Here is a 14,032-nt window from a genome sequence, read left to right on the forward strand (position 1 = left end):
CGACCAGAACTGAACACAATACTGCATGTGTGGTCTAACCGGAGTTCTATAGAGCAGGAAAATCACCTCATGGCTCTTGACCTCAATACCCCAACTAATGAAAGCCAACAAATCATACGCCTTCTTAACAACCCTATCGACCTGCGCAGCAACCTTGAGGGATCTATGGATGTGGACCCCAAGATCCCTCTGTTCCTCCACACGGCTAAGAGTCCTGCCATTAACCTTGTATTCTGCCTTCAAATTCGATGTCGCGAGGTGTGTCACTTCACACTTTCCTGGGTTGAACTCCAAATAATTATTTACTCTTATCCCCTCCCCCACCCTGCTCCATCTGCCATCATCGCACCTTCATCCTGCTAGTCCCTGCCTCACCCCTCCCTCTCACGTCTTTATACCAGCTATCCTCCCTCTACACTCTCAGTCCTGATGCAGGGTGTCAACCCAAACTGTCGACCATCCATCCCTTTGCCTCCACAGATACTGCTTGACTTGCTGAGTTCTTCCAGCAGTTTGTTTTGCTCAAACTTTATTGCAACTTGGCAGCAGTCTCACTTTAACCGTGTAAGGGTTGTGTTGGTGTTGGTGGAGAATTCTGGGCTACTGTTGTCTAAAATGCTGGTGGGCTGTCACCTCCTGTGTTGCAGGTGGGGCCGGTGGAAGGACATCCTTTCGCATGGACGGTTCAAATGGCACCTGACAGAGAAGGACATGGAGACCATTTGCCGCACCCTCCTGGTCTATTGCCTGAAGCATTATAAAGGAGATGAGAAGATTAAAAGTTTCATCTGGGACCTTATTACTCCTACAAAGGATGGACAAAATCAAGCGCTGCACAATCACTCAGGTAGGAGATCCTTTGAGGCAGCTTTACTGCTGAGTTTATAAGGTGACGATGCAACAGTGAATGTCTTGTACACCATAAGCTCCAACTCAGAGTTACTGTAGCTCTGAGCATGTTAGGGGAACTGAAGAGGGATTTCTTTGCTGGCATAAAGGGTGCTTCAAATATAAAAAACTTTACCACAAGTTATGTTGAATGAGTTGTAGTAACTAAGAGGACACGAAATGTTAGGCCTTTGGGTAAATGCAAGAGAATGAAAGCTGTTAATTTTAATATAAAGCAGGTGGTTTGAATGGCCACCATTTTAAGAAAATGTTTGAACAGTTACCTGAAGTTCTGAGAGTGGGTGGGCTACAGATCAGGGGAGCTGACTGTACATCAAAGGGATTGAGAGCCATGGGTGGGGCATTGTAGGAGCAGTGGGTAGGGCTAGGGATTGTGGGAGCGGGGAGTGGGTGGTGCCGGGGATTGGAGGAGCGGTGGGGTGGGGTGGGAGTGGGCTCTTTGAAACACTCCAGGATAAGCAGTGTTTGCCAGTGAGGGAGAAAAGACAGGCAGCATTTCATACCAAAGACTCTTCCAAAGTAGAGTACCGATGGTCTTTAAGTGAAGGTATGTCCCTCAAAGTTTATTGTGGAGACGAGATCCACACAATATTACTGTACAGAAGGAGGGCGTTGAGCTCTGAAGCCTGTGCTGGCTCTCCTGGTCTCTTCTGCTCCTGCTTCGTTGTCATAACAGGGCAAATTCTTCTCTTTTCTCCTAAAGCTGCTTCCACCTTTTATGAAAAAATATTGAGAAAAAGATAAAAGTGGCTGGAAATGAAGGGAAACTGATAGCTGGGAATGAGGTGGGGAGATCTGGTTTGCGTTTGGTTTGGCGTAATGAGGGTAGTGGTATTACTGTTGGAAACGTGATTCAGTTCATAATGTGTACTGGAACTTGTAATGAACCAAGTTTCGAACCACTTCCTCCAGGGCTCTCAGCACCTGTGCCCAGGGGGAGGAAAGGCAAAAAGCTGAAAACGCCACTGTCACAGCCAGAGCTGAAGAATGCTGACTGGGTGGCCAGCTGTAACCCAGAGGTGCTCTTCCATGATGATGGTTACAAGAAACATCTCAAACAGCACTGCAACAAGTGAGTGCACGGGAGGGCCAGTCTACACGCAGAACTGACCTGGGGTGGGGTGGATCGGTGGTGGTTGGCTGCACGTGGGATAGACCTGGGATGGGAGGGAGTGGTTTGGGAGGAGTGGAGCCGAGGTTGGGATGTACGAGAGCTGGCAATTTGGTATCCCCAATGGCATGTAAGGGAGTGAGATCCCTTCGTAAACTACACAGCCTTTCTAATAATTTGATGCAATTGAGACTTGACCACATCAGAATCTCCTGTGCTGTTGAGGGATGGACCTCAGTGCTGCACTGTGACATCCTGTCAGCCTGGTAAAGCACACTTCAGCACAGAAGCAACGTGTAGGTGAAGAGATGATACTTCTGCCTGTTCCTGAGATGTATGTGGTTGTCCACAGGGTCTTGCTGAGAGTCCGAATGTTGTATTATCTCAAGCAGGAGGTGCTGGGGGAAGCTGCTGACAAAGCTTTGGACGGTATTGATGCAAGGTACGTCAAAGAGCAAAGCTACTACAGTGTGGAGCGTAAAGGGACAGCCTGGTTTGGTACTGAGCATTCGAGAGTCAGGTGGCCAGTTCGGAGGCTGCTGGGACTTAAACATTGTGTTTAAGTTTGGCAGGGATTCATCCTCCTCTGGAAAATGGGATGTAATATTGGATCACACTGAGATCAGGCTGGGCTGCATTGTCCCATCCATTTTCTTCACCACTCATGTTTCCATGTCACTACTTGGCACACAGGTTGTTACCAGACTTAATGGTGATTGGCAAAAGAACCAGAGAGGGAGATTCAACAAATTTTACACAGAACATTGCCATGATCTGAAAGGACAGTGGAAGCAGATTCATAGCAGCTTTCAAAAAAGCGATTGGATAAATATTTGAAGGGAAAAATAGTCTGGAGGTTTAGGGACACAGCAGGAAGTGGGATTAATTAGAGAACTCGTTCAAAGAGCTGGCACAGGCTTAAAGAGCTGTGAACGGTTTATTCAATAACTGAGTGTACTAAATCATGCCTGCTGCTGTTGAATAGCTCACTAAAGCCTAGCTGAAGGGTGACCCTAGAATATGGCAACACCAATCAAGGAATTTGGAGGAGATGACTAAAGGAGGAAGATAAAAGAAACTATATTAAAAATGCCAAGGACATTTAACATTAATTTCGGAGTTAGTTTTATGCCTGTGGGTGTAAATGCTATTCTGAGGGCTATATCAAAATCTCCCAGAAGTGCTTAACCTCTCCCTTTTTAACTCTTTTGAGCACTTATGTTTTGATGGTTTAGGGGTGATCTAATTGAAGTGTTTTAAATAATCAGACACAAAGAGGATCTATTTTACTGGTAAGTCCAGAATCAGTAAGTCATAACTTTATCTTTAGACCCAGTCCATTTGGGATGATGTCAGAAATCTCGCCACACCAAAGGGAGTGGAAATTTGTAACTTTCCTCTAAAAGCCTGTGGAGTACATTGATCAGTTGAAGGTTTCTAGAGTGAGTAATAGAGCAAAGTAATGCTGTTGTTCTGTGCTATGTTGAGGGCTGATGAATGAAAAATCTGTAGTCTCAAGTTATTTTTATTAATAGAATTGATTTGTTTTGTCCATTGTTCTCTCTTTGTCGTTTTGTCCCTCTTTTTTGCCGTGTCTCTGCCTGCCTGTATCTCTCACGGTCTTACCCTTTCTGCCTTGTGTCTGTCTCTCTCGCTCCATCATACTTTGGGGTACAGTAAGCTGGAAGTCTGGATTCCCGAGGTTGACTACAATGATATACCAGTCGACTGGTGGGATGGAGATTCCGACAAGTCCCTGCTCATTGGCGTCTATAAACATGGTAAGCTTGTGTTCATGGTTCTGTAGAACTTCTGGCTATGTAACAGGTGCAGCCACAGGCGAGGTCCCGAAGGACTGGCAAGTAGCTAATGTTGCCCCATCATTCAAGAAGGTAAACAGGGATAATCGTGGAAACTATAGATAGGTGAGTCTCGCGTCAGTGGTAGGGAAGATGCTGGAGAGGATTCTTTGGGATAGGATTTATGAGCATTTGGAAAACCATGGCCTAATTAGGGTCAGTCAGCATGGCTTTGTGCAGGGCAAGTTGTGTCTTTCTAATTTGATTGAGATTTTTGAGGAGGTAATGAGGGTGATTAATGAAGGTAGAGCTGTGGAAGTTGTCTACATGGAATTTAGTAAGGCTTTTGACAAGGTTCTTCATGGGAGGCTCATCCGGAAGATTAAGATTAAGACCTCTGCTGTTTGTGATGTACATAAATGACCTGGATGAAAATGTACAGGGGTGGGTTAGTAAGTTTGCAGACGATACGAAGATTGGTGGTGTTGTGGAAGACTGGCAAAGGATACAGCGGGATGTAGATCAGTTGCAGATATGGGCAGAGAAATGGCAGATGGAGTTCAACCCAGCCAAATGTGAAGTGTTGCACCTTGGGAGGTCAAATGTAAAGAGACAGTAAGTACACTGTTAATGGCAAGACCCTTAACAATGTTGATGAGCAGAGGGATCTTGGGGTCCAAGTTCATAGCTCCGTGAAGGTGGCTACACAGGTTGATAGGGTGGTAAAGAGGGCGTATGGCATGCTTGCCTTTGTTAGTCAAGGCATTCAGTCCAAGAGTCAGGAAGTTATATTGCAGCTTTATAAAACTCTGGTTAGGCCGCATCTGGAGTATTGCATTCAATTCTGGTCGCCCCATTATAGGAAGGGTGTGGAGGCTTTGGAGAGGGTGCAGAAGAGGTTTACCAGGATGCTGCCTGGATTACAGGGCATGTGCTATGAGGATAGGTTGGACAAACTTGGGTTGTTCTCTCTGGAGCGGCAGAGGCTGAGGGGAGATCTGGTAGAGGTTTATAAGATTATGAGAGGCATGGATAGAGTAGACAGCTGGTATCTTTTTCCTAGGGTTGGAATGTCTAATACCAGAGGACATGCGTTTAAGGTGAGAGGGAACGATCAAGGGAGATGTGCGGGGCAATTTTTTTTTTACACAGAATGGTGGGTGCCTGGAATGCACTGCCTGGGGTGGTGGTGGAGGCAAATATGATAGGGGCATTGAAGAGGTTCTTAGATAGGCACATGGATGTGCGGGAAATGTAAGGATATAGATATTTAGGCAGAAGGGATTAGTCTAGTTGGGCACATGATAACTAATATTAGTTTGGCACAGCATTGTGGGCCGAAGGGCCTGTTCTGTGCTGTACTGTTCTATGTTCTAAAAAATACTTCAAGGTATTTCATGGTCTGAATCTGGTGAGGTGGGGAGATGTATTATGCTGAACACCAGTATTCTAATATTGAAAATTCTGGGCTGTAAGTGCATCTGCTCAGGTGCGAGATAACAGATCATCGTGGGAAGATTAGAAGTGCCTCAATCTCTGCTGAGCTATCCTGCTGTTAATTTGTAACTTTAAGTACTTTTGGTAAACAGTGCTTTACTTTTTATAAAACCCCAGACAGTTTTCTGCATTAGTCAGTTTTCATTTGGAAATGAACATTGAAGGGAACTCTGGTTTCCACCTGTCCTGTCATTCTGTTCCCCTTAAACGTCTCATGTCAGCTCCATCAATTTGTATTGCAATTTCCCATTAATTAATTTCTGCCAGTATTTTGTGGAGGTTCCAAGGGGTGTGTCACTGTTAACAGGAGATGCCTCTGGGTGTGCCAGAGCTGTGTCAGTATTTGTAGGGTTCCCCGGAATGATGTCAGTATTTAAGCGGGTTCTCCAACAGTGTGTCATTATTTAGCAAGGGTTTCTGGGAGTGTTTCAATATTTGGAAAGTGGGGGGAGGTGTGGAGCAGGGGACCTCCAAGATGTGCTGTTAATTAACAGTGTTCCCCAAAGTGTATCAATGAGGGTCAGTATTCATGAATTCTCTGGAAAAAAAACATAGAAAGTCCACGACACAGGGAATCATTTGGCCCCTTATGTCTGTGCTGATTAAGAAGTGCTGTCCTGCCTGAAGCTGCCTTTCAGCACTGGATCCATAGCCCTGCAGATAACTGCTCCTTGTGTACCTAGCTAAGTACTGTTTTAAATATGATGAGGTTGACTACTTTCACTACCTTAGTCCCAAACTCCTACACCTTGATGAAAAATCCCTTTTCTCAATCCTTCCACCAATTACTAAGGAAGAGGTCCTTCCCTCTAGGGACCTCATAGTTTTTTTACACTTCAGTTAAAGGAAAATTTAAATTTCTAGTGCAGATTGTTGGAGTTGTAGACACAGGTCTCAGGGTCCTGATGGACATTATCTTAGGGTCTTAAAGGAAGTGGCTGGTTTTGGTTTTAGTTTTCCAAACTTGCTAGATTCACAGAAGATTCCATTATATTAGGATATAACAAATGTAATTACTTTATTCAAAATGAGAGGGAGACAGAAAGCAGGAAACTGCAGGCCAGTTAGCTAAACATCTATCAAAGGTAAAATGTTAGAGGATATTATTAAAACTATTATAGCCGGGCACTAAAGAAAATTCAAGATAATCAAAATCAACATGGTTTTGGGAAAGGAACATCAATGTCTTTCGAGATGATGAAAATTTATCACAGTTCTTTGACAAGTACCAAGTGGTGTGCATGAAGTGGACCTGGCGGAGGTACTGTACTTAGATTCCAAGAGGCATTTGATAAGGTTCCATATGGAAGTTTGTTGTGGAAAAGCTTATAGTATAGGAGGTGACATTGGTGTGGCTAGAAGGTTGGCTGACTAACAGGAAACAGAGCATAGATATAAATAAATACTTTTCTGGTTGACAAGGTATAACGAGTGGGGTTTGATGCTGAAGCCTAAACTTTTTACAAGTTTATATCAATGACTTAGTTGGAGGCTGAATTTGCTGATGACACAAAGAAAGGTAAGTCGTGAAATAGGCAGGTTTTATCGGAATATAGAGAGGTAAGTGAATGGACAAGGATCTGGCAAATGGAGTGTAATGTGGGAAAATGTGAAATTGGCCATTTTGGCTGAAAAAATATATGATATTGGTATTGGTTTATTATTGTCTCTTGTACCGAGGTACAGTGAAAAACTTGTCTTGCATACCGATCATACAGATCAATTCATTACACAGTGCAGTTAGATTGGGTTAGCACAGAGTGCATTGATGCAGTACAGGTAAAAACAATAACAGTACAGAGTAAAGTGTCACAGCTACAGAGAAAGTGCAGTGCAATAAGGTGCAAGGTCACAACAAGGTAGATCGTGAGGTCAGAGTCCATCTCATCGTATAAGGGAACCGTTCAATAGTCTTATCACAGTGGGGTAGAAGCTGTCCTTAAGTCTGGTGGCATGTGCCCTCAGGCTCCTGTATCTTCTACCTGACAGAAGAGGCGAGAAGAGAGAATGACCCGGGTGGGTGGAGTAATAGCAAGAGGTTGATTTGCAAATGACTAGTAGGTGGGTACTGTAATTAATTAGGAAAGCTAACAAAATGTTAATGGTTGTTGCTCGGGGAAATGAATGCCAAAGTAGGGAGGCCATGCTTCAGTTTCATTGGTCATATTAAAGGATGTTTATGCATTGGAAGCAGTTTAGAGGTTTTCTAGATTTGCACTTAGATTAGGGGTTGTCTTATGAAGGGAGGTTGGACGGGCTAGGCTTGTATCGCACTGGAGTGGAAGAATGAGAGGTGACAGCTGAAACATGAGATCCTGAGAGGTCTTGACAGGGTGGATGTGGAGAGGATTAGGCTTCACTGTTTAAAAAATGAAGGATCACTGGGAGCTTGTCAGTATTTACATTGATTCCTAGGAGGGTATCAATATTCATAGAGGGTACCTGGGAGTGTTTTGGTATTTATAGAGGATTCCCAATGTTGTCCCGATTTTGAGTTCCCACTTCTGCCCGCTGCAAAGTAACACAGTGCCACAAGGTTGATTCGATAAAGCGCGTTTATTAGCAGTATACTGCAGGAGAATTCTCCTCAAACTCTCATGTAGAGTCTTTATCGGAGCTCTCCGCAGTCCAAAGCAGCAGACGGTGATTTATACAGATATTATCATGCACACTTAATGAATTTGGCTCCACGAGTTTCGGTCAGGCCTCAGAGAACCAAAGACAGACATCGCACCTATTGTCCAACATAATTGAGTTATAATCAAGAGATTCAAAGACAGGTATCAGCCTCATTGTTTAAAACAAGCTTCCTCCAGTCTGTTTATTACACCCACCACCCTTACCTGCCACCAAGGCCCTGGACACGGAAATTATCACCTAGCTTGAGTCAGTAGCTTGCCTGCTCTTGCTTGCAAGTTATTTTTCCATCAGCTGTATGTACAGTTACAGTCAGTCACAGTTTCTTAACCCTTTTCTTCCTCACCAGGAATGTCTCCGTATTTACAGGGGGCCTGTAGGATTCTCTCAGTGTGAAGATGCAGTCCTTGTGAAGTGTCTCAGTATTTATAGGGGGTCCTTGGGGAATTTTACAGTATTTCCAGGGATCTCCCTGAGAGTTCCTCAGAATTTAGTGATTCCTGGGAATGTCTCAGTATTCACAAGGAGATCTGGTGTTTGTCAGTAATTACCAGAGATTCCCAGGAGTGTGTCGGTATTTTTAGGGGCCCCTGGAGGAGCATGAGTGCTGACATGGAGATTCCTGGTGTGGTGGTGATAGTAGTGGCGGTGGCGGTGGATTCACCTACGGTTTGGTTTAAAAACCGACTGGTGGGAGCATTTGTTCTTATGAGCATACCACAGAGATCTCTGCTGGGACCTTTGTTGTTTGTGACTTGGATGGTGGTCTGCTGAGCGAGTTTGATGAGGACATGAAAATTGGTGGAGTCATAGATGTCTAAGGGTACAGCAGGACATGGATCAGCTAGAAAGTTGGGCAGAGCGATGGCAGGTGGAATTTACTCCAGACAAGTGTGAAGTAGTGCATTTGGGATGTCAAATGGTGGCTGGACATGTACAATAAATGGCAGGGACCTTAGAAGCATTGATGTACCAAGAGACCTTGGAGTGCAATTTCAAAGCTCCCTGAAAGTGGTACCACATGTGGATAGGGTAGTGAAGAAGGCATTTGGCAATGCTTGCCTTCATAGGCCAAGGCATTGAGTATAAGAATCATATTGCAGTTGTACAAAACATTGGTCAGGCTGCACTTGGAGTATTGTGTACAGTTCTAGTTACTACTCTACAGGAAGGGTGTGGTAGCATTAGAAGGGGTGCAGAAGAGATTCACCAGGATGTTTCATGGAATGGAGGGCTTCAGTTACAAGGAGCGATTGTTTGGAGCATCAGAGGCTGAGGGGTAACCAAATAAGATTATGAGGGACATAGAAAGGGTAGAATGTCTTTTTCCCAGGGTAGGGAAATCTAAAACTATGAGGCACTGGTTTAAGGTGAGAGAGGAGAAATTTAAGAGATCTTAGGGGTACGTGGTTATCTGGAACAAGCTGCCAGAGGAAGCGGTAGAGGCAGATACATTTACAATGTTTAAAAGGCATTTGTAGAAGTACTTGGATAGAAAAGACACAGACAAATACAGACCTAGTGCAGGCAAATGGGATTATAACAGATATCATCACAGTCGGCATGGACGAATTGGGCTGAAGGTCCTGCTTTCGCGGAGTACAGCTCCTATAACTCTACATTTGTTTTGTGAAGTTATCTGATGGCTGTAGAACTATATTATCGGTGAACCTTAGGCTGTCATTCTTCAATCAGTTCCCAGTAAATTGCATCTCTGGATGCATGTGTTTGTTTAGCTCAACTTAGCTGGAGATGTCACAGTGGATCTCCTTCCACCTCACTGGGTAAATGTACTGCCGGATTGGGGACCATGAAACCAAGGGATCCATTTTTGTTTTGGTTCTGTCTATGCCAGTGCTGGTTCTGTGGTTAGCTCTCATTAGTTAGTGAGAGAGACTGGGGGTGAGATGGGAGACGGATGGTCCAGTTTGAGTTCTTTCTTCACACTGCTGCTCAGTGAATCCTGGCTGTACCTATGTGTGAATCAGAAATACTCAATAGGTCTGGCAGCGTCTGTGGGGAGGAGAAGTGAAATGCTAACCCATTGCCAGATTTCCAGCACCTGTAATATTATACCATTGTTTTACTTGTGTGTACGTTGCCTGAGCACATTGCCTGGCTTCATTGTGACACCGCCTCTAGTCACACGTTGACACCTGCCTGCCGATTCTGCAGAGGTTATGGCCAATACAATGAAGTATTCCATCGTGATTTATTCGAACATTAGAAGCAGAAATTCAGCACATACCCCTTGTGTCTGCTTCTGCATTTAGTAAGCTGGTGGTCTGTTCCTGTACCTCCATCTTCCTGCCCCAACTCTTATCAGAAGAAAATCAGTTGTTGTAGAATGGTGAACACACCTACACTCCAAGGAATGATGTTTTTAAGGAAAATTATCAGTGATAATGTTGTCGTGGCTGTGATTCCTGATGCATCCATTTGCTGTTAATGGGCCTTTCTCCAGCTGTTGAGCTGGACTCTCGTGCTCTACTCACCCACTGAGATCTGACTCTTTCTCTTTTCAGGTTATGAGCGATATAATGCAATGAGAGCTGACCCAGCACTCTGTTTCCTTGAGAGGGTGGGCATGCCTGACGAGACCTCGCTGGCAGCTGAGCAAGGAGGTGTCGACCTGCCAGCAGACATGAGCGAAGGGTAAAACATTGTCATGTGTTGGGGGTTGAAGAAACTCAGCATTCACTTGGGCATGGATCCTGAGCAGCAGCTTCTGTGAGGAGCCTTCAGTGGTGCTGGGTTCTAACTCCACTCAGGAACTTGTTATAGAAGGACATGGTACAGGAGCAGGCCATTCAGCTCATTGTCCCATTCCTCTCAGCTCTCCATCCTGGTGCAGTGCCATTTAAAGTTACTTTTGGTATCAGTTTGCACATTTTCAGAGAGAGAATTTCAAATCCTAACAGCTCTGTGAGAGTTACTGCTGACCACTTCAGCATTTTGCCCATGATTTTATGTCTCTGACCCTAGCAGTTCACCAGTGGGAAGAGCTTCCTTCTTCCTCTGGGATCAAAACCTCTCATCATTTTGAAACATCCCATCAGGTCACCCCTTAACCTCTGTGTTCCAGGGAGAGCAGTGGTAACCTTTCAATCTCTCCTCATAACTGAGGTCCCTTGTCCATGCCCACAGCCTGGGATACCTCCTCTGAAGCCCTGACATCCTGCCAGAAACGTGATCCAAACTTCTCCACATGTTCCAGCTGAGGCTTTGCTAGTAATCACTGAAGTTCCACCCTGGTCTCTATTTCCTATTCAGTTCCTTTAGTTATAAACCCAAATACCTAAGCTCCTTAAATCAACTCTGCCAACCTGGATGTGTCTACAAGAACACCCAGCTCTGTCTGCTCATCCATACTTTTCAAAGGCAGGCCACATATGCAGTGCTGCCCTATCAACCATCCTTGTTTATATCTGCAGTATTACTGAGCACACTGTCTGGGCTGATGTCCTAGTGAGCAGAGAGCTCCTGTGGCCAAAGATGCCATTTTTCAGCTGAGCCGTTAAACTGACACCCTTTTGTTTTGTTCAGATCAATTAGGAGGGTGTAGAAGATCCCCAAGCCCTGTGCACACAAGGGCTGGGTTGTTACCCAGTCTCCTGCCCAACACTCATACGTTGTCTAACACCAGTTCAAATAAGCAGGTTAACAACCCATTTGTCCTGTTGCTGCTCACCTGCAATCATAGTTGCTAGCTGAAAATTAGTCATTGGATGTGAAGTAGCTGACAGGTACAATGCCCTTGGAGTGTCTCTGTCTGTCCTGCCCCAGCTGCATGCACTGTCAGCTTCTGCCCTTCTACTGCATCAGCTCTCTCCCCAGCCAGGAAAAACAGCCATTGAAAGCATGAACAAAAAAAATCAACTGCAGACTCTTGAGGCCAATGAATCGTGGTCTGCATGAGCTCAGGATTTAAGACGGCTTACTTATTTTGATACACTCGGCAGTCCAGAGTGACGGTTGCTCCCTGTTCTCTGTGAGTGGGTAATTCTCTGTGTCCTGAATCCTAGGGTTGACCTTTGTAAAGGTGATGACTCGGAGTTGAAGTCTGATGGGCAGTTCAAAGACCAGCCAGATGTGAGTAAGATGTCTTGAGGCTATTTGCTGCATGTTTTTTTTAACTTAGTGTCTGCCATCTCTTATGGATGTCTTCACTTGTGTATTTTCCTTCAAAAGTTTCCCTATTGTTCTTGAATGGAGAGGTGGTGTCCATGGGTACAGATCTGTAGCCTCTACCTGCCACTGCACTGTGGAAGCTGCTTCCTCAGTCAGTCTGGCTTCTGATTATTGGCTGGTTCCCGTTTATGAGGGCATTCAACAGGGTGTCAGCAGGTAATGACCAAGAGCAGGAGTCCTGCTTAAATCCTGGCAGGAATACCAACCAGCTGTAGCCTGTTATTGGTATTGTGGTTCGGATCTTAGAAACAGGATGTCTTTCAGCAGTGTGAGTTTGTTTTTCCATCTCATTAGATCATACCTGTTTTGGACTTGCCTTATCCACCTGAGCACATTTCATGATGCCTATTCCTATCGAAATTCCATTAATAAAAACTAGAAAACGCCGTAAATATCAGAGGCCAGGAATGTTTTGTTAATTTCAGTATCAAAAATATAATAATGCCAGTGTTTTAAAAAAACTGAACAGATCCCCTGCATCTACATCTTTCTGCAGGAGAGAGATTCAGATTTTCATACTTACAGTGTAAAACAAAATAGCTTGAATTTTATGATAATGTCCTCTTGTTTTTCATTTTCCGAATTTATTTCTATTCTCTTAAATCATCAACAGTTCAGTTAAATCTCTCAGCCTTCTGGGCAAGGGAATAAAAACAATCTTTGCAACTTGTTCTCATAATGTAGCCTGTACTTTAGCCCCTCCCAGGCCATTACCTCCTCCAGGAGGCGTGATGTCCAGAGTGGAACCCAATGTTCCACAACTTACCCAGTTATACACAGGTTATGAACTCTGGAAGTCTGCCTCATTCCCTCTTGAACCCATTTGCACTGCCCGCTGCAATGGGCATCCCGGGTAATTTATTTCACAGCTGTTTTACTCTGAGTGGCAGGACTTCACCTGACTTACCCCCACAGTTCTCCATTCCCGCCACTGGAGGTAAAGACAACTGGCCACTTGCTGTTCTGTATAACCATGGTGAAGGGCTAGGGATTTAAAGACAACTGTATGTATACAAGGAAAAGAAATACACTCTCTCTAATTAGTTCAAGGAACTGCCATCAACGGTAATTTAATTATGTGTTATTAAAGGAACTGACCACAGGCTAACAGCAGAATTATACAATGAGGCATTGTATGGTGTAATGATCCTGTCCTTGCAGGAAGGTGAGTTCCTTTCATAAGCTTAAATGTTGTGAAGGGCAAGGCCACCATCTGTTATTAATAATGTTGGCAGCAACAGTGGCAGAACATGGCCAGTTATAGGCATGGGTAGGAAGAGGGGAGGATAGAAAACTAGTTCTTGAACCATGACCCCCTAACTTCCCCAATTCTCTTAATGTTTGTGTTGCATTACAGGAAGATGCAAACTCCTGCATTGAATCTGGAATTACGGAGAAAGGGGAGGATTCAATCCTAGGTAAGTCGCTTTTGTTAGTGACATCAGGTGTCCAGTACAGAGATAGACCATTCAGCCCAAATTGTCTGTGCACCATTTAAGCTCTTCCCACCTTACTTCACCTCACTCCATTGTTAAACTAATCCATTCTGGTCCCCTGATGTAAATACCTATCTTCCCCGAAATGTTTCTCTGCTCTTCATCTCCATCTGTGGCAATGAACTCCACATTCTCAAAAATCTGGTAACGTCAGCATTAAAGATCTAATCAGATCCCTTACATCTACATCCCCTTGTGATATTAGTAAATATCTTGCATTTATAATCCCTAATTTTCATCTCCCCTCCAACTGGAAGCGATTTTTCCACGATTATCATGGCAAGCCTATCATCTTCTGCAGGAACCTTCAGCCTCTGTCACCTCTCTTTGAATGCAAGCTGAAATAATAAAATCATTCTTTGGAATATGGGAGGAAACCGGAGCACCTGGAG

At 44.4% G+C, this 14,032-nt stretch overlaps 1 protein-coding gene across 9 annotated transcripts in view; it reads left to right on the forward strand.

Annotated features, from left to right (window-relative positions):
* The window catches only part of chd6 (chromodomain helicase DNA binding protein 6), a 162,044-nt gene that overhangs the window by 116,666 nt on the left and 31,346 nt on the right, over positions 1-14,032 (forward strand). For all 9 annotated transcript variants that reach the window (XM_052031323.1, XM_052031325.1, XM_052031326.1 and 6 more), the window contains 7 exons: positions 648-847; positions 1,822-1,981; positions 2,373-2,462; positions 3,698-3,801; positions 10,479-10,608; positions 11,979-12,045; positions 13,502-13,562. In XM_052031323.1, coding sequence (XP_051887283.1) covers positions 648-847; positions 1,822-1,981; positions 2,373-2,462; positions 3,698-3,801; positions 10,479-10,608; positions 11,979-12,045; positions 13,502-13,562 — 812 coding nt within the window. The remainder of the gene's footprint in view (positions 1-647; positions 848-1,821; positions 1,982-2,372; positions 2,463-3,697; positions 3,802-10,478; positions 10,609-11,978; positions 12,046-13,501; positions 13,563-14,032) is intronic.

The sequence above is a fragment of the Pristis pectinata genome, chromosome 16 (genome assembly GCF_009764475.1).
Source record: "Pristis pectinata isolate sPriPec2 chromosome 16, sPriPec2.1.pri, whole genome shotgun sequence".
Taxonomy (NCBI): Eukaryota; Metazoa; Chordata; class Chondrichthyes; order Rhinopristiformes; family Pristidae; genus Pristis; species Pristis pectinata.